This window comes from Lytechinus pictus, chromosome 7 (assembly GCF_037042905.1).
Source record: "Lytechinus pictus isolate F3 Inbred chromosome 7, Lp3.0, whole genome shotgun sequence".
Lineage (NCBI taxonomy): Eukaryota > Metazoa > Echinodermata > Echinoidea > Temnopleuroida > Toxopneustidae > Lytechinus > Lytechinus pictus.
In genome coordinates this window covers 31,004,566-31,022,321 of record NC_087251.1, presented here as the reverse complement: position 1 = coordinate 31,022,321, position 17,756 = coordinate 31,004,566, and the positions used below count along the sequence as shown (strand labels likewise).

General features: G+C 36.4%; 2 protein-coding genes across 12 annotated transcripts in view; one reads left to right on the top strand and one right to left on the bottom strand.

The window, feature by feature from the left end:
* Positions 1–148: 148 nt before the first annotated feature.
* Positions 149–9,456, top strand: LOC129264569 (leucine-rich repeat protein 1-like). Of its 5 annotated transcripts, XM_064102487.1 has the most exons (7): positions 495–730; positions 895–1,043; positions 1,679–1,877; positions 2,565–2,663; positions 3,235–3,442; positions 4,007–4,538; positions 5,333–9,456. In XM_064102487.1, the coding sequence occupies exons 3-7, from the start codon at positions 1,695–1,697 to the stop codon at positions 5,595–5,597; spliced, it is 1,287 nt and encodes a 428-aa protein (XP_063958557.1). In that variant the 5' UTR covers positions 495–730; positions 895–1,043; positions 1,679–1,694; the 3' UTR covers positions 5,598–9,456. The 5 variants fall into 5 exon arrangements, with proteins under 5 accessions (XP_063958554.1, XP_063958553.1, XP_063958555.1 ...); XM_064102484.1 differs by lacking the exons at positions 495–730; positions 895–1,043 and adding an exon at positions 149–324; XM_064102483.1 differs by lacking the exons at positions 495–730; positions 895–1,043 and adding an exon at positions 166–280.
* Positions 9,457–9,461: 5 nt separating this feature from the next.
* Positions 9,462–17,756, bottom strand: part of LOC129264570 (baculoviral IAP repeat-containing protein 6-like) — a 62,841-nt gene continuing 54,546 nt past the window's right edge. For all 7 annotated transcript variants that reach the window (XM_054902461.2, XM_054902464.2, XM_054902463.2 and 4 more), the window contains 7 exons: positions 17,602–17,721; positions 16,945–17,162; positions 16,245–16,406; positions 15,801–15,878; positions 15,188–15,376; positions 14,169–14,303; positions 9,462–13,431 (listed from right to left, as the gene is read on the bottom strand). In XM_054902461.2, coding sequence (XP_054758436.2) covers positions 13,114–13,431; positions 14,169–14,303; positions 15,188–15,376; positions 15,801–15,878; positions 16,245–16,406; positions 16,945–17,162; positions 17,602–17,721 — 1,220 coding nt within the window. In that variant the 3' untranslated portion in view covers positions 9,462–13,113. The remainder of the gene's footprint in view (positions 13,432–14,168; positions 14,304–15,187; positions 15,377–15,800; positions 15,879–16,244; positions 16,407–16,944; positions 17,163–17,601; positions 17,722–17,756) is intronic.

Sequence of the window (17,756 nt, the reverse complement as noted above, 5' to 3'; positions counted from 1 at the left end):
GCGGATCGGATCGGGACAGTGTCTGCATTGGCGTATTTATTACATGTGCTCCGATGCTACCTCTCCCCCTCCCTCTCTCTAGTGGACGGCCAGGCCTTGGCTTGCGATGACGTATTTAACTATTACAAGGGCGCGGCATTAAGCTGGTGCTGTGAAGGCGGGGGTCCATTCTAACGCTGGTAGTGATACCAACCAGCTGGGTCATGTCGGCGTAGAACGATCGTAAATCACTGCCTCGCTTGACAGTGAGACCCAGACTCCCAAGGGATAAATACGATATGTGAGTAGTACTTGGCATGCATGGGGTCAGCTAAGGACAATCAGGTCAGTTAAGGACAATCTGGGTCATTTTGTGCTTGATAAACAAATAGCAAAATCCGATATTTACTGCCGATACTTTCGACCGATACCGATCATAGGGATTAGTATGTGCCCTCGATCATCCGATCCGATCAGAGCTCTTACTTACAGGGTTAGGTAGAACTTCGGTCTCTGTATTTGGTGAGTGGAGCCAGCGGAGTTCAGCGGAACAACCAACATAACAGAGACCAAAGCTTTTGGTCTATTTTCATTCATGCTTCAAATTTCACACAAGCTAGGCTAGGGGACATTGATGCAGCGCACAGAAAAATCAAGCCATAAATATTGTGTGAGGTGGATGCCAGAAAATCCACTGCCAAACATGGTTCCTTGTGCAATTTTAGTATACTAATACTAACCTTGCACTAGTGTGAGTGGCTTCAATTACAACAAGGAGGCCGAGGCAGTTACCATGGTAACTTGCTCTGCCTCTGCTGTATCCAATCACTGATTTCCAAACACTTGATAACTTTGATTATTTCAAACACAATTTCATCTTTAGATATTTTTTTCCAAAAACTAATTGTTGTTTAGCTAGATTTCTTGGAAAACAAAATTTTGCACAATCATTGTTCGCCAGCCAGAGAACCATTCTGATCATGACATTGCCAGGTCAGAAGCAGAGATGCCAAGTTCAACGATCACCTAGGCGTGAGAAAGGGATTTTCTGTCTTGCATGCATGGTAATTGGTTGCATGAGATCACAGGCGTTGTGTATTTGGGGGTAGGCTGTGATACAACCACGAGAGAGAGAGATTTGAGGGGATGAGCAAGACTGGAGTCCCTAGGCCTAGTAATGCGGGAGTCTCCAGCATGAAACTTAAAATCATGGTATGTCGGCAATGCAGTGTGGACCCAATGAATTTTAATTGATAAAAAATGCTCACTGCAACATGAACAGAAAATGAAAGCAGGGAGCTATAGACAGCAGGTAGCAGTTGACTAACCAATGCATTTCACTGCATAGATTAATATGAATGGAAAATCAGCACAAGTTTGCAACTTAGTTGCAGAAATACACAAAAGGGTTTTTAACCAGCATTATAACTTCGTTCATTACATATTGATTCATGAGGTCAAAGGCTTCCCAGTTCGGAAACGGTACTTGAACCTTGAAGAATTAATCCCTGTCGCAGGTCATTCTGGAAGCTAAAGTGGGATGTAACTTGTACTGGAATGTACTCAAATTTCATTGATTGTGCCAAATTTATCCTACTTTTCTGTCTTGTGAACTGATCCTATGTCATGGGAGTAATAATGCTTCTTTGTTGAATCTAGTTAAGTAACAATAAAATGTATTCCTTTGTTATATTTTCAGAAAAACAAACAAAAACATGAGGCTTCCCTGCGATGTTGAGATTCAAAACAGGATGCTGCCATCACATGGTATGGTCAAGAGAGGGCGATCTGTGAGGGCCTCTGTTGTGATTGGTCGAAGGCCGCTGGCTGGGAACGGCAAAGGTGCAATCTTCCTTGCAATTTGCACAGCTAAAGACCGTGATGGAGCAAAGTATTGTGTGAGTTTATGTTGTTTGGAAGTATGGCATACATATTGAAGGCTTTTAAAGGGATTTTAAAACATTTTGGCTTTTCCTCAGTAACAGGTGATGTCCACCCAGAGTGGAATTTGTTTTGTGACTGGTCAGTAGAATACTACATCCATTGTCTTAAATGGTAATATTTTTAATTCATGATATCTTTTGTTCTGACCTGACTACCAGCTGAGGTCGAAGTCAGCTTCTTAGCTGTGCCCCAGAGACTATCTACAGGTATTGTCAGTGCTTTTCATAAAGTCTGATGGCGGCAAATCCACTCCTCATGAAAGCCAAAAATATTATGCCTTAAATTCAGGAATGTTTCTCAATTGATGTTTTGCTTGATGTAGAGGCTGGAAAAAATGCTTGTATTATACCAAATTAAGATTTTTACATTTCTTTTATTTTTTTTCACACAACAGTGCATCAACAAAATCAAATTGAAGGAGGTATATAAAGGAAATTCCAATTGAAAAAATAAGAAATAATATTATGGCTCAAAAATTTCCAGCACTGGTAAATTTTCAAACAATTCAAACTCAATTTTGTCACTTATTACAGATTGTTGATTGACTTTCAATCTGGTTGCACTGTATGTGTGAGCCATAGAGAATCATTTTCATTATAAAGACATTGAATTGTAATTTATTTTCTGCTATTATTGTACAGTTGAAAGGGAATGTGGTCAAGATCTTTGGGCGCTTTGTTCAAGAAGGCAAAGCCACAATTCGTATCCATGAACCAGCACAGGATGTGTGTATCAGTAAGGTGAGTCTTCTACAATACTAGTCAACGATTTGTATTCACTTGGTCTATTAGCAGATGATCTAATTATCAGATCACCTAACACCACCATGGCTAAACCCACTTGGTCTACTACTAATTGGTCTAATATCCAATTGGTCCATATCTGGTGCATAAATAATTCATATAATCATATAGACTATGTGTTGGGATACCAAGTGGATATTAGACGAAATGGGTACAGCTTAACAGGAAATGACACAAAATGGTAAAATGCTAGATGACGAATAGACCACTTGGTTAGTAAATGATTTGGTTGTAGCTTTGATTGGTGTGCGGTTGCTCTCATTTACAAATGATGAGGCATTTAAATTTTTTAGCTTTATTCAAAATTTAGAATTCTCACATTTTCACTCCCTGGGCTATGCAATTACAATTTATTACCTGGTTTGTATTGATAGCAGAGTAGTGCAGTTATTAGTCCTTTGTAACATGAATGTTGGGCAGGATATTAAGTAATCAGAAATTGAAGTACAAGCTATTATTTTTTTTGTAATGTATGTACATTTACCCCTCTATCTTCCATCTAACCCAGGCTGACCCTCTCCAGCTGAAAGCCTTCCTGACAGCTGTCAATCTAGCCCACCGAGACCAGGACCTACCCAATACCCAGCTCTCTAGTCTGATCCCAGCCAAACAGTCCCAAGTAGAACGGCCCAAGACTAATGTGGTGATCCACCAGAGACGGGACTATCCTATCAGTACTGGCTTTCCTCAGAAAATGGAATCTCTTCAGGTTAATGGTATGTAATATGAGAAAGCACTATCCTGCTTATATTCTCGGTCATTCACAGGAGAGATGATACTTCTAATATGATATATGCCACATTTGTATTGTCGTTAATTAAATGTTTCGAAGAATTGCATACTTAACACCTGTTTGATATCATGTTAAGGGAAGGTTGAACTTGAAACGAAACTTGCTTTGAACAAAATAAAACAAATCAGAAAACAAAAAAAACAGGTAAGTCAGTGAAGCACTATAAGAACTGTGATATCTATAAGAGATTAACATTAATCTTTGACTAATGTATCTGGATGAGAGTGACAATTCTCAGATTAGTTTTATAGGTCATAGAGAATCTCAAATTTACAAAAAAGGGGTTTTCCATGGCAACTAATTGACAAATTAGTTCCCTCTTTGGCTCATATACTATGATCTGATAGGATTTATGTGCCGATATGTCAATGGTTTGCAGTGAAATAATGTGCTTGTTGATGTCAATCTCCATAAAAATATAAATCTATACTTTATGAATCTGAACGAAGTCCATTCTCAAGCAATTTTCTCTTCTTTTTTTTAAAAGATTGTGGTTTGAAGAAAGTTGACAGCAGGATTCTGAAGGCGAAGCATCTGAAAAGATTAGACCTGAGCCGCAACAGCATCTGTGAAATCCCAGAGAATCTTGAACAGCTTGTAAACCTTTCTGAACTCAACATCTCGAATAACCAACTTCAAAGACTACCTATGGGACTTTGCAAAAGTAATCACCTGGCAAGAACATTGCAATGCCTGAATGTTTCACATAATCAAATCAGGCATCTGCCATGTGAACTAGTGTGCTTAGTGAGACTGGTTAGATTGGACATCTCACACAATAGCCTGGAGAGCTTGCCAGAGAACTTTGGCAAGCTGCACCATCTGCGCTTCCTGAACGTGAGTGGCAGTGCAATCACATTTGTTCCATCTTCGTTCTCTAAGCTGAGGTTGGAGGAGATTGATTTGTCAGGGAGTGACTCAACATTGTTTACAGCAAAGAGCTCTGTGGATATCCCAAACACTTCAGGTACAGTGCCTAAACTGGTAGAGCTAGCAGGAAGAACAACCATTACAGAAAAGTAAGTAGACATAGTTCTGTGAAGTTTAAATGTCAAAACTGTTGAAGATGGAGGATTTGATAACTATGTAATAATATTCTTAATCTGAATATTCTGCTTGATGTCAGTGTGGAATATTGAATTATCAAATAGCAGGCAGAAAAGATATGTTCTTATTTAGTATTGTGCTTTATACAACTCAAAGAATGTTCTGTAATCTGATTGGTCCAAATCAGATCACATGATATTCAGCGATTTGCACTATGGCATCTAAAATGCATTATCCTGCACTCTGACGTCATACCAAATGCACTATCCTGCACTCTGACGTCATAGTGCAGGATAGTGCGAGGTCTGGAATTATCTATAATTTAGATCAAATATAGCATTGAGAGCAACTCAGTAACATGGGGGAGTGGGGTTGTAAAAAACAATGCACGCATTCTAGTGCATAGAGGACCTAAATAATGAACTCTGTGCTCGACTCGCTAAATGGATATACCGCACTCGGTCCTGCGGACCTGGGTGCGGTATATCCATTGGCTCTTCTCGCACATGGTTCATTTTTTGGCCCTGCATGCACGCGCTTACGTTCATTATTTATATACATTGTATTCTGAAAAAGCACCCCGATTATATATATTCAAAATACTATAATACAATGGTAGTATTTTCTATAATACTACCATTGTGACCAACATTAATCTTTTATATAATTCTATGTTCATGTATGTTGTGAATTCTTCTGCTTAAGGAGGGATGTTTCCTGTATCCCATTTTGACTGTTTATATATTTTGTGTATTTGTTCTTGAAGGCTACCATACAAGGAGGGCGACATTCCATTGACATTGTGCTTCTACCTCTCAACGTCCCGTTGGCATTGGTGTTTCCACGGTACACCCATTAGCGTTGAAGGTCAGCCCTACGGGACATTTGCGATGCCCCTCAATCTCTCACATATAGCGCATACTGTCACATCATCAGACTTCCAGCATCGGGCTGCACCCATCCTCATGAAAGGCTACTTGTGTTCTTACAATTGCCAAGTCAAGTTTTCAAGAGGTGGATATGCGAGGTGATGATCAAGTAAACCCATCATTTAAAGGTTCAGAACCTTTTTGGAGAACTCAATATGAATAATGAGAAAGGTCCATCAAACCGCACACTGCATGATCCCTGCCACCCTGGAGAGGGCACTCCTGTATGTTGTACGCAAAATTTCTATAAACTCAGGATATGAAAGTGTGCTTATTTTTGTCGTTTATCCTTTTTTTCTGGAAATGCACCATTTGGGAGCTCCCACAAACACTGCAGTTCTTACTCCCTCTCACTCCCAAGCTTTGTTTTCTTGTTCTCACATATGGCAAAGTACTTGTTTGAAATACTCTTTCTGGCTAAATGAAATGTGCTTGTTCTATACCAAATGCTACTGCAAATTTCTGATATTGTACAATAGCAGTGGGTCGAATGTCTCACCTGCATAACAGAAGGTGAGACAGAGGCACCACTTTTCCAATCACGGATGTTGCCAACATCAATATCTTCACCAGGGTTAACTTATTTTTATCACAACTTTGAAATTATAAAGACCCTTTTAATAATAATAATAATAAATGTGATTTCTAAGGTGCCAAATACATTTAAATGCTCAAGGCGCACAGGTGAAGAGAGAGAGAGAAAAAAAAAAACACTATCAAATTATGCATATGCAATGTTGAAGATATGACATATTGGTTGTCAGGTTTTGGCTTTTGATATCAGGGTGGTGTTTCACAAGGAGTTAAGTATGTCTAATGGGGCGTTGCAAGTAATTTGCGATCAATTGCAAGTCTATTTTTGTTCCCTAAATCAATCATATGTCTTGCAGTTAATTTGCAAATTAGTGATTGATTGCTAATCTGCTCCTTGAAACAAGAAGTTTAATCTGATTTGCTACAGCTAACTTGATCTTTCAGTTGTAAAATTGCAACAGAATATTTGCAATTGATCGCAAATATTCGCATTGGTCAAATCATGCCTGTAGGATGCGTGTTACTGCATATTAATCAACAAGATTGCATGTTACATTATCATGTGCACATCATCTGCACTAAGCATGATAAGTCATACTTGACTCTGGAACACACCCCTGGTCACCGGGTCATGGTCATATATCAGATCAATTTCCAAAATCAAATTTAATGAAACTTTTCTGAGATGGTTATAGGATATTAAAATGACATGAAATGAATAAACCAGTTACCAAATAAAGGTTTTTTTTTTTTCTTCTCCAATTTAAAAAAATTATTCAGTTTTTCTTCATAAGCAATGAAGCTTGTATTTAATGAGTATCAAGTATCCGCTAGTATGTTAGTAAGATTTCAGGTGAAAACTTTGATTTCATCATTGAGTAAAAACTGTGTCACACATGGTAGAGGTTTGACAATCGCATTTGTAGTGAAACCAAAACTGGGACCAGAACAGCAACTGGAACCCATCTAAAACCAAACATTACCAAACTACATAAAATCTGAGTAATAGCATCTTCAAACTCACAAAATTCATATATTTGTAATTCCCTAGATTGATTTTGGTAAATTGTTATTGTAAATTTTGGGACTGAATAATAAACACGATCAGTGCCATAATGCATTTCATGTAACAGAAGGATTTCTGCCTAATTAGCATTTCAAAATACCCCTGCCAATCTTAAGACTCAAAGTTAAAAACTTAATGCCATTAAACAATTATATTTTTTCACTTAATTTAATCATCTTGAAAATGGGTCTTGGACACATGACATTGATTAAACTAAAGACTATAACATTCTTCATCATCTCAAATTCAAAGGTTTTCTTGTGACATTGACTTTCTCAATTACATGCAAATTACCGTACAAAGTGAAGAGAAAATGAATATGTCAACTTACAATTTAACTGGAATGAATACATAAAGGGAATCATCAGGAATGCCTCATCATCAGTCCTGGTGATCTTGATGCTCTGGCATGGACTTAAAATTGTGCTTAAAACTTCAAATATCTGTTAGACCCATAGGTCCTGCCTGTGTGACTTCTGTGCAGATAGTGAAGTTATGGTGCTAGTTAAGGCAACCCACCCAACACAAAATATGTTCCACCTGTTAAGCAAGGGAGAGTGCAGTGGAGCCTGACTGGTTTATTCATTCCCAGATTCTAATGTGCATAACAATAGGGTATAGCACTTCAGGGAGGAGGTTGAATGGTCATATCCATTCTCTTATTCTTCTTCCATAAAATGTGTCGGGTATGTTATAAATGTTTTCATGTGTTCTCATGGGAGAATTACATGTGAAAATTTTATTTTTATAGTAAGGCCATTTAAAAGTTTCCAAGGCCATTCAACGGGACATCTGCAGCATTGGCCCTTGGTGGCCTTGTATTATCATTTTTATTTTTCTTTGTTCAAACAGTGAATTAAATCAGAGAAATTTCAAGTGCTATGTCACAAAATCTACACTGCTACTATACTGAATATCATAATGCAGGCAACATTGCCAGGGCATTCTTGTTCATATTTGTGCCCTGTAAATTAAATACAGAATCTTAGAATGATTTCTTTAGCTGATGATATGTCTTGGATCTGTGATTGATATCAATCATAGCATTGATTGTATCTTCTTTTCATATGACATTGGATGATTGCTGTTAGGAATGTTATTAGTAATATGTAAGTTGATGAACAATATCTATATCATAGAAAGTAACAACTGAAGCAATCTTTTTGAAATTAAGCAGAGTTTTTTTTTTTTTTTTTTTTTTTTGGGGGGGTCCCATCATGTTGTATGCCTATGCAATCCATATTCAAGTTGATTCCTATTGATGCACTCAGCACAATGCAAAATACAGGTTATATGTTATTATATCCCTTACTTAAGATTGTTGTATTTAGGGTGTACACAAGGAGAAAAAGAATAGTTTTACTACGATAAACGTTTGCCATAAAATAGTTCATTTTCCTTGCTGGCGTCACGCATAGTCCATTTTTTCCCTAGGGAAAAAGTGAACTATACGTTTTTTTGACCCCCCCCCCTACCTCGCGATTCGCGAGCTGTGCGGCGCGATGCGAGCAGAGCGCTGCTCAGCCAGACGGTACTCTCCACTGCATGCCACGGGAAACTTTCGGCGAGCTGCACTAACCAGGTGCGCTCGCTGAACAGAAGATCCATACAGCAAGACCTATTATTTTCTCAACTTCTCAACAATTGTTCTATATCGACTTATTAAAAATCGTTTCGCTGTAAAATGGTATGAGTGGAAGGGATATAAAACAAATATACAATGACCCATTCTCGGAACAGGCTAAAACTATTCGCACTCAGGAACATCACATAGTACTATTCTCCCTCGGGCCGATGGCCCTCGGGAGAATAGTACTATGTGATGTTCTTTCGATGCGAATAGTTTTAGCCAGATCCTCAAGTGTCATTGTATATTTGTATACTATTTAAGTATCCAGATTTAAAAAAAAAAATCTTTTTAGAGAATATATTTCAAATGGCTAAGCTCCACCCCTTTACAAAGAGATGTCACATCTCATTTTCCTCTGGCATCATCTTGTCAGAGATAGTGGTATATAGTTTTTCCAGAGCTGATCACATTATGTCTCAATACAAAAGGTGCAATGTTAAGGTATTGTGTAAGAGCATGGTATTTTATTGTTAGCATGTGCTGAGCTGTGGGAAGTTGCATACCATTGCCTTCTGTAAAATGTACTTGATTCTGATGTCACGGGGGAAATGATACATGATGTATCTGAGCTCTCTTCTAAGGGGTGGAGCTTAGCAAGTTGAAAAATATATCAAAATTATTGAAAATATATGAAACATTTGGCTCAGACTCATCTATATGTGTATATCAGGATGCTAAAAATTATATTTGTACTTTTATACTTCAAAATAAAAACAAGTTTGAAAACAATTCTTCATTGCATGTCTTAAGAATTTCTTTTTAATTTTGTATTTATCTGCCTGTACATAACAGTTAATAAGTATACATATTTCATTCTCACGTGACGAGAAAGGAAAAAGATATAATTTGGATCCTAAACCCGATCCATCTTCACATATTTCACACATTCTTCGATATACACTACAACATTCTACATACATTCCTGCACAAGTTATAGTAATATCTTTCTCATGTTGACATATGATTCACAGGAATTGAATCGTATTTATGTGATATGCCATATAACATTTCTTAAATAAGATTCCACAATACATACACAAGATTATCTACAGCATATATTCATAAAAAGGACATATTTAGCAATGTTAGACAGAATAAACTATTTTTGCATAATTGATAAGACATGCTCTTAACAGATTCTACTCTCTCAATTAAAAGCATAAAGTAGGTCAATACTTTTCTATATGTATCTTTCACTTTAGCTTTGGCATATCATGAACTAAATACAAATGATATAACTATTGGAACAATGAAAGCAAAAAGCATGCAAGTTTTACATCCAAAAGGTTTTGATGATATTAAGAACATTTGTGAGAACACTTCGATAGTAACTAAACAAAAGTTGTAAAGGATTTATCCAGTCACCCATGCTACTTCTGCTAAAAGGCTTGGATAAACAAAGAGCATTATAAAGTATCCACATCTTAACATCAAGATGCGAGTCAAAAATATCTTGAAAGATGTATATATGGCTGTAAATATGTTTTCTTTAGACCTCTTTATAAATTAGAATCATACAAAAGAACTTAAGTCTATACAATTCAGTCAAATTCTATATCACTTTTTTACAAAGAATATCCACAATTTAGTATTTATCATCTGAAGTACATGACAATGTATCTAATCATAATTCATTTGTCCCCCATTAATGTTTCATATGGCAATGAATTTGTGCCTTATTAAAACACATGACAAAACCACAACTTGCCAAACTTGACTTAATCTGCCTAAATATTGCAGTCAAACTGACAAAAATTAAGTGCCTCCTTTGCAATCTCAAAATCCAAACAATGAATTCAATGCTGGTTTTGACTTCCATAATAGCTGTTAAGATGCTTAACATCTATGTTTAAATTTATACATAGCTCTATTTATCAATTTCATTCTCCATCTATCACTATAACATATTGAAAATATAACAGAACAAATAAAAATAAATATTCAATACAAAACAGCCAATATTTCACATCGAAATTGTTCACATAAACCATCTTTCATTTATTTTTATATTATCCCCCTCTTTAGTGCATAATCATGACACATTCTACATGTATTTCCTTATATATTTATAAATTTTCGGAGAATATTCTTCAAATAATGATCTGAATATTGCAACTGAATTCAATGGCTGATATTTATTGACTAGCAGGTTTGTCACCAAGGAATTTTTACGAGTGGACATCTTACCGCCCAACACCGCCGTGCCACCAGGGATATAGGGGATGGATACTACTCTGTTCCCAGGACAATGAAAATATCATTTACTCATTTTAAGTAGGGAAATTGGTGCCGGGTAGGCGGGTGTGATATTGTAAAAAGTGTCGATCAGAAATTTTGAGTGGTGGAAGATTTCAACAATTTCGACCACCGTCGTGGCGACATTGCTGACTAGTTGTAATCATATTTTATAAATCATTCATGGTAATGACAAAGAAAAACTTAAACAAATGCATCGTAAGAAAAGAAGTGTCACTGTCCTACACATGTAAAACACAATTATGATGCTTGTTAACTTATCAAAAGACAGCTTTTTATTCCGTTTAATGTAAAGCTTTTCTGTACTTTCATTGCCAAATGAATAGGGAGAAATCAAATGGAAAAAAAAGGGAAAAATCAAAATACGAGTCACATTTGTGTATTTACAGTCATTTCTGAAGAATGAAAGTCAGGCCCATTTATATACAAGGCGATGGTATGCAAATGATATGCTAACTGAGTACTGCACTTTTTGTTTTTTCCTTTTATGGTAAATCATTTTCATAAATATTCACGACTTATCATCACACAAATGAATGGTAACAATGGTCATTGATCAACATGAATCATGGTTTCTGTACACTGCAGCTGCTAAAACAGTCTAAAACTTGAAATAAATCAATTCATGTTCATAAAATAACTTCCTAAGAATATGACAAATTTTGGAAGATGTCACTCACACTGGAAATCAAAATAAAAAGCAATTATAAAATGAAGTAAAATATCTGTCATTGCATGTCCTCATTCACTAGAGATGGTAATTTTTTTTACACAAAGAATAGCTTTAAAAGGAAACGCAAAAAAAATACATCGATATAAACTAAAATCAGGGAACATTAAACCATGCACAAAACTTGATTTACATAACTCTGAAGTAAAACTTGTGCTGCAAACTAAATGTCTTTTCAACGTAAGTTCCTGGTGAGATAACACAAAATAACATTATATCTATAGAGATAGTAAAAAAAAATATTGAGCTATATTTTTCTAAGCTTTGACATAAAGACTTGCTTTTCAATATCAACAAAAACAAAACAAACGAGTACAGCATGTGTTACTTTGCACAATTATTTTGTCTGTTTACTTTTAAACTAGAGTGCCAGTTTTAATATCACAATATATATTTTTTTTCATATGACAAGGACTACATATGTTAAAACAGATAGACAAAATAGTTAAGATAAAGCAGCTGTGTGATTTATTATAAGTCATTTTTATATGAACAACGCAATGAATTTAAACTAAAGCAGGAACTAGGATGAATCTTATTTATACACAAAATCTATATATCACCATTTTTTGCATACTTTTAAAAACAATAGTAAATAGTAGTAGTGAAAGACAGATACACCAACAAGTCATATCTTCACAAAGTAATAACCAACCTATAGAAACCAATCTAGAGAACCTGAATCAACTTACTGTGGCATTGTTTCAGACAAAATATAATTTTACATACTCTGAACGTCAAGACTAGTAATAATATATATGGACATTAAGTAACTCAATCTAACACTATCATTAAATTCTAGGATAATTTTTCATGGGACGGGTAATAACAGTATTAATAAGTATAACTGGGAGGAATTTTACTGTGATAATACTTAAATAGGAACAATCCATCCACTTGCTTGCACATTATAAGGAAACTAATAGATGAATTCCACACATATCGCACATATGACCATCATCATCAACATCATATACAAATTAAGTGCTTACAATCCAATGTTTTTTCTGGGACACTATGGGCACTCATGTTTCTCATGACCTCCAAAATAACAAATGTAACATTAGCATATATCAAAGACTAAAATTATCACTGTATAAATTCTCAGTAATTCCATAATGACTTATCAATGAAATAATACACCTTTGAATTCTAAGTTTTGTGTCACAATTTCCATGACTGCATTTTAGTGGGTTTGGTGAAGATGTGAATAATTACATGAAGATTTAACTAAGCAAATTACTGATAATCCTGGGAAAGCATTTGATGAAAGTTTTTTCACAGATTAATTTGCTCTCAGCCAATCAGATGCAAGGATTTACAGTAGCTTATAACATCATTCAGTGAAAACCACCACCTTTTTGTTTCATGAAAAGCTTCCCTTGTATCCTTCAGACTCCCTTCATTCAAACAGGACAGGGTCATAGACAACGGCTTCTTCAAGAGACATACCAAACATATACGTTGGTTCGGTTATCTGACTGTCCGCTGTCGACGTCTCTGCTGTTGTGATTTCCTGCGATGATGACGATGATCCACTGTGTTCTGCATCGTTCTCACTGCTCTTATCTGCATCTTCAGAGACCGAGGCACAACTGACATCGTTGGTAGCCTCCGATGAGAGAGGAGGTAAGGGCTCGCTCTCGCTCTCTAGTTGTTCCTTAAGGAATTCTGGGGGTTGGAGCTTGTTGAGTTCTTCTCTTAGCTTGGCTGTATGTTTCTGTTGAATAAAAAAAATTAGGATGTTATGCTGGTAGCTTACATCAACTTAACTGCTATATTTCCGATTCGTCTAATGCCAATTTGTCCAATTGCCAACTCGTCTACTGTCATTTGGTCTACCATCAATTCCTCCACTCACCTCATGGTCTACCTTCATTGAGCATAATGCCATTCCGTCTAATTGCCAGTTGGTCCAATAGCCATTTAGTCCATATACCATTTGGTCTAATTGGACTAAAGTGTTAATTGTGCAAAATGAATGAAAATGAAATGGACATTAGACCCACTGGTTATGAGACGAAATGGTCACAGATGAAATGGTGATTAGAAAGTGATAATTGGACCAAATGGTTATTAGACGAAATGAAAGTAGACCATGAGGTGAGTGGACGAGTTGGCAGTAGACGAATTGGCAATTTACCACGTAACTGATCATTTTTGTAATTTGCACAGACAGCTGTATCAAAAGTGATCAATACTATCGATATCACCTGATTATTGCCAAAATACCTATGCTACAATGTTTGAAATGCATTCAATTGGAGACAATACATCAATATATATCTTGGCTTCAACAGCCGGAGATAATCAAATATCCAAAGATACTCTGCAGTCCTCGTGATGATAGGGCTGATACTGAACTGGACACCTAACAGCACTCTTTACCACCCTTGAAGCACATAATGAGTGAATGGTAATTAGCCTTTGACCTTGGCGTCTCTGTATAATACCCACCTTGAGATTCTTCCAGTGATGTAGCATACTCCTACCGACCCTCTTATCGTTGCAGTACTGACCAACCAATGCAATCCATTCCTCACACTGTGCCATCACTTCCGCTCTCTTCAGGTAGAAATGTGCTTGGACAACCTGACAAAATATAATGCAACATCAATTCATTTCTCGAGATCTTATCTATAGTGAACCTCTGATAGACTTGTACATTACAAACAATACTGATACAGGTAAAACAAATCTATTGGGACCAGACTGTTTGACTTAGGTGAAATTCAACTTAGAAGAGGTACATAAAACACAATTTGTATAATCTGGGGGGCGTTTCACAAAGACTTAAGAATGACTTAAGTCACGCTTAAATGCCGACGCGTACATGATATGCAACGCGCGATCTTATTGATAGATACAGAGTAGTGCGCGTCCTCGTAACACAATCTGACCAATGTGGTCAAGCCTTTCATACCGTACGCAATTCAGTATTTAAGTGCAACTTAAGTCATACTTAAATCTTTGTGAAACACCACCCTGGTCTAAAATTTGCTCTGCCTAAGGCAATAATTCAACTAATGGAAGGTTGACTTAGGCAAAGATACCTGTATCAATGTGAATTGAACTTTCAATGAAAATGGAGCCACCATTAAAAAAAAAATCACTTCCTAATATAAAGTATTAAAGAAAACCTTCATGACCCAATGAATTTCTGGCATCATACTGGTAACTGCCACCATAATTTACTCAACCCTGAAGGCCCTGTCACATCGTTCTGTGCAAACCTTGATGGTGACTTGCAGGTAACTATTTTTGCGCCCTGCATGTCGCCCGCAGGTCACCCGCATTTACAGTATCTCAAAAGCATCTCACAAGCAGTTGCTCGCAAAAGCGCACGCAAGTCTGGTTTGGACGCAGAAAAGTTCTGAACATGCTCAAAACTTTGTTGCAGGTGATTTGCGAGCAATCACCTGCAACTCACCCGCAAGGCTTGCACGGAGCGATGTGACAGGGCCTTAGTGACTTACATCTTTGAAGACTGGTGGTGGGTTCCTAACCATGTCTAGCATGCCCCACTCAACAGTAGCTTGCATGATGTTAGCATCATATTCCCTTGAGCTCCAGGTACCAGCCTGGGTGCCCCGGGATCTCTCGTAACCTGGCTCGTTGAAGTACGGTTCAGAAACAAGGATGAGGGATTGGATGGAGACCAAAACCTGTCAAGTTCAAATAAAATTTCGATTAGAAATCTGTAAATATAGTGCTGCAACAAATAATAAATTAAAACAAGAAATCGTATTTCATCAACTTTTGATTACCAGCAATGTATTTCGCTATAAATTGCACAATCATAGGAACATTAGCCAGATTTGTAAAAGAATTTTAAACCATGCGTAATCTATGAATATAAACTTAGATAACATACCTGCCACATATGCTTGCTTCATTAAAATATAAAAGGGGAACAACATCAGTGTGTTTGTATGCTTAGAGAAAAATGAGGTGGGATCTGTGATTTGGGCCATCATTGTCAAAGTAACCAAATTGATATAATGTTCTTTCCGAAATTACATTATCAATGTAGGATTGACATGAATTATATTCAAATTAAACATACTTTTTTTATGATTATGAACATACCTGTAGAAAGCTGGATGTCTGTGAGTTCCATTTCTCTTCTGGTCTACCATGCCATGTATTGAGAACACTTAAACATACCTATTAACAAACCAAAACATAACATTGATAAAGAAAACTCAGTCCATTTTCATGGCTACAAGTCAAACAATACCTTCTACACTTTTAACAATTCAGTATTATTTAATAAGCTATTCAGCTGAGGGTTTCTTGATGCAAGTTCTTTATACTGTGTGTAGTTTACTCATATGCAAATTCAAATTACTTTCAAAACACACACCAAAAATGATCTCCTCAAATCTAAAGATATGAAATTTGGTATATTCAACAAATAATGATCATCTTCCTTCCTATTCCAAAAAATCAATGCATATAAAATATGAGGGATGCACAAAGGTCAATAAAATGTTATCACATCAATTCAGAAGAAGCCTCTAGAGAGCTCACCTTGCCATCATTGTAGAGGTTTGGATTGAAGCGTACTGAGTGTTGTCCTGTAGTCTCTAGGTTGACAAGCATGGGTGAGTTAGGGTAATCAGCAGGGAAATAGATATCAAACTCAAAGCATCCATTGGAGTATGGTGTCTCAGAAGGACCAGTAATGAGAACCTAGAGGAAATATGAAATAAATGAATTCGTACTCTGGTAATGCTGTCAAGTTTCTTCATGTCTCTTATGTGAAATAAGAATGATAGACTTTTAATGAGTTCAAGGCATGTTTCCATCAAAGAAAGGATAAACAAACGAGACAATCAGACACCCATTTTTAAAGATAAATTGTTATTATTCATTCATTTATTCATTTTTTTTTTCTATCATCTTAATCATCATCATCATCACCATTATCATCAGTATCATGATGATGATCATCATCATCATAATCATCATCATTACCATAGTCATCACCATCATCATCATCATAAATATTATTATCGCCATCATCCTCATCACCATAAATATTTATATCACTATCATTCTCATCATCATCCTAATCATCATCATCTTCACCATCATCATTATAATCATGTCTTTTTCTTGGGGGTATAGAGACCTCTGCAATAACCTATTCATAATGGATTATGGATGTACAGCCACTAATAGTCCCACCTAGTGACATCAGTGCTATCTGTTCAAGGTACATGCTTACCTTCATCACATCCAGTCTATCCTCATCACATCGAACAAAGACACTGGATGAAGCAGATAGAGGCAGGGATGTTGAGAGTGTTACTGCCTCTTGAGCTAATCTCCTTGCCCTTGCTGCATTGGTTACATTCCCAACTGACTTGGCATTGGATGCGTAGTGATGTGGGACAGCAAACTGGATCTTACCCTTACAGTCTTCCGTCACCATTTGGAAAGTGTCTGAACAACAACATCAAAATAACATTCATATAAGGGTGATGCAATGATAATAATCCCCCATTTCTCTCCATTCTTAATTCAATACATAAACCACTTTATCCATAAACATTTTACAACCTTTCATACGAACTAGAAAAAACAACTATTTGTAGGATACGTGGTCAAAGGGTCCTTAAAATAAAAACATTGCCGAGATGGATACTACAGATCCAATACTTAGAATCAAAATTAAAATTTTCATTAAGAAACAACAGAAGAAAATAACTGAATGGATTTTAGTTTGCATGATTTGAATGTTAGATAATCGTGATACTTGAAAATACATGTAGTTCACATTACTGACTTTACCAAAGCTTTATGCAGGCTTTAATCAAACAGAAAAGGGAGCTACACAATTTTGTTTTACAGGAACAATAAGAAAGAAAGTAAATGAACTCACCAAACTGTAGATCAGTCATGACAGCGATATATCTCTGATCAGCAGATTGGTTCTTAGATCCATTAGAATTGGATAATCCACTTGCAGATGCACCAGCACCTCCAAGATCATTCAGCTCACCTACAAACATTCAATATAATAGAAGATAGACTGGT

What these genes read in the sequence shown, in the direction of transcription:
- LOC129264569 (XM_064102484.1), top strand. Translation starts at nt 1,695, where the DNA reads ATGAGGCTTCCCTGCGATGTTGAGATTCAAAACAGGATGCTGCCATCA. An exon ending in GTGATGGAGCAAAGTATTGT is followed by an intron (nt 1,878 to 2,564) that starts GTGAGTTTATGT and finishes ATTATTGTACAG; the next exon opens with TTGAAAGGGAATGTGGTCAA. An exon ending in AGAACAACCATTACAGAAAA is followed by an intron (nt 4,539 to 5,332) that starts GTAAGTAGACAT and finishes TTGTTCTTGAAG; the next exon opens with GCTACCATACAAGGAGGGCG.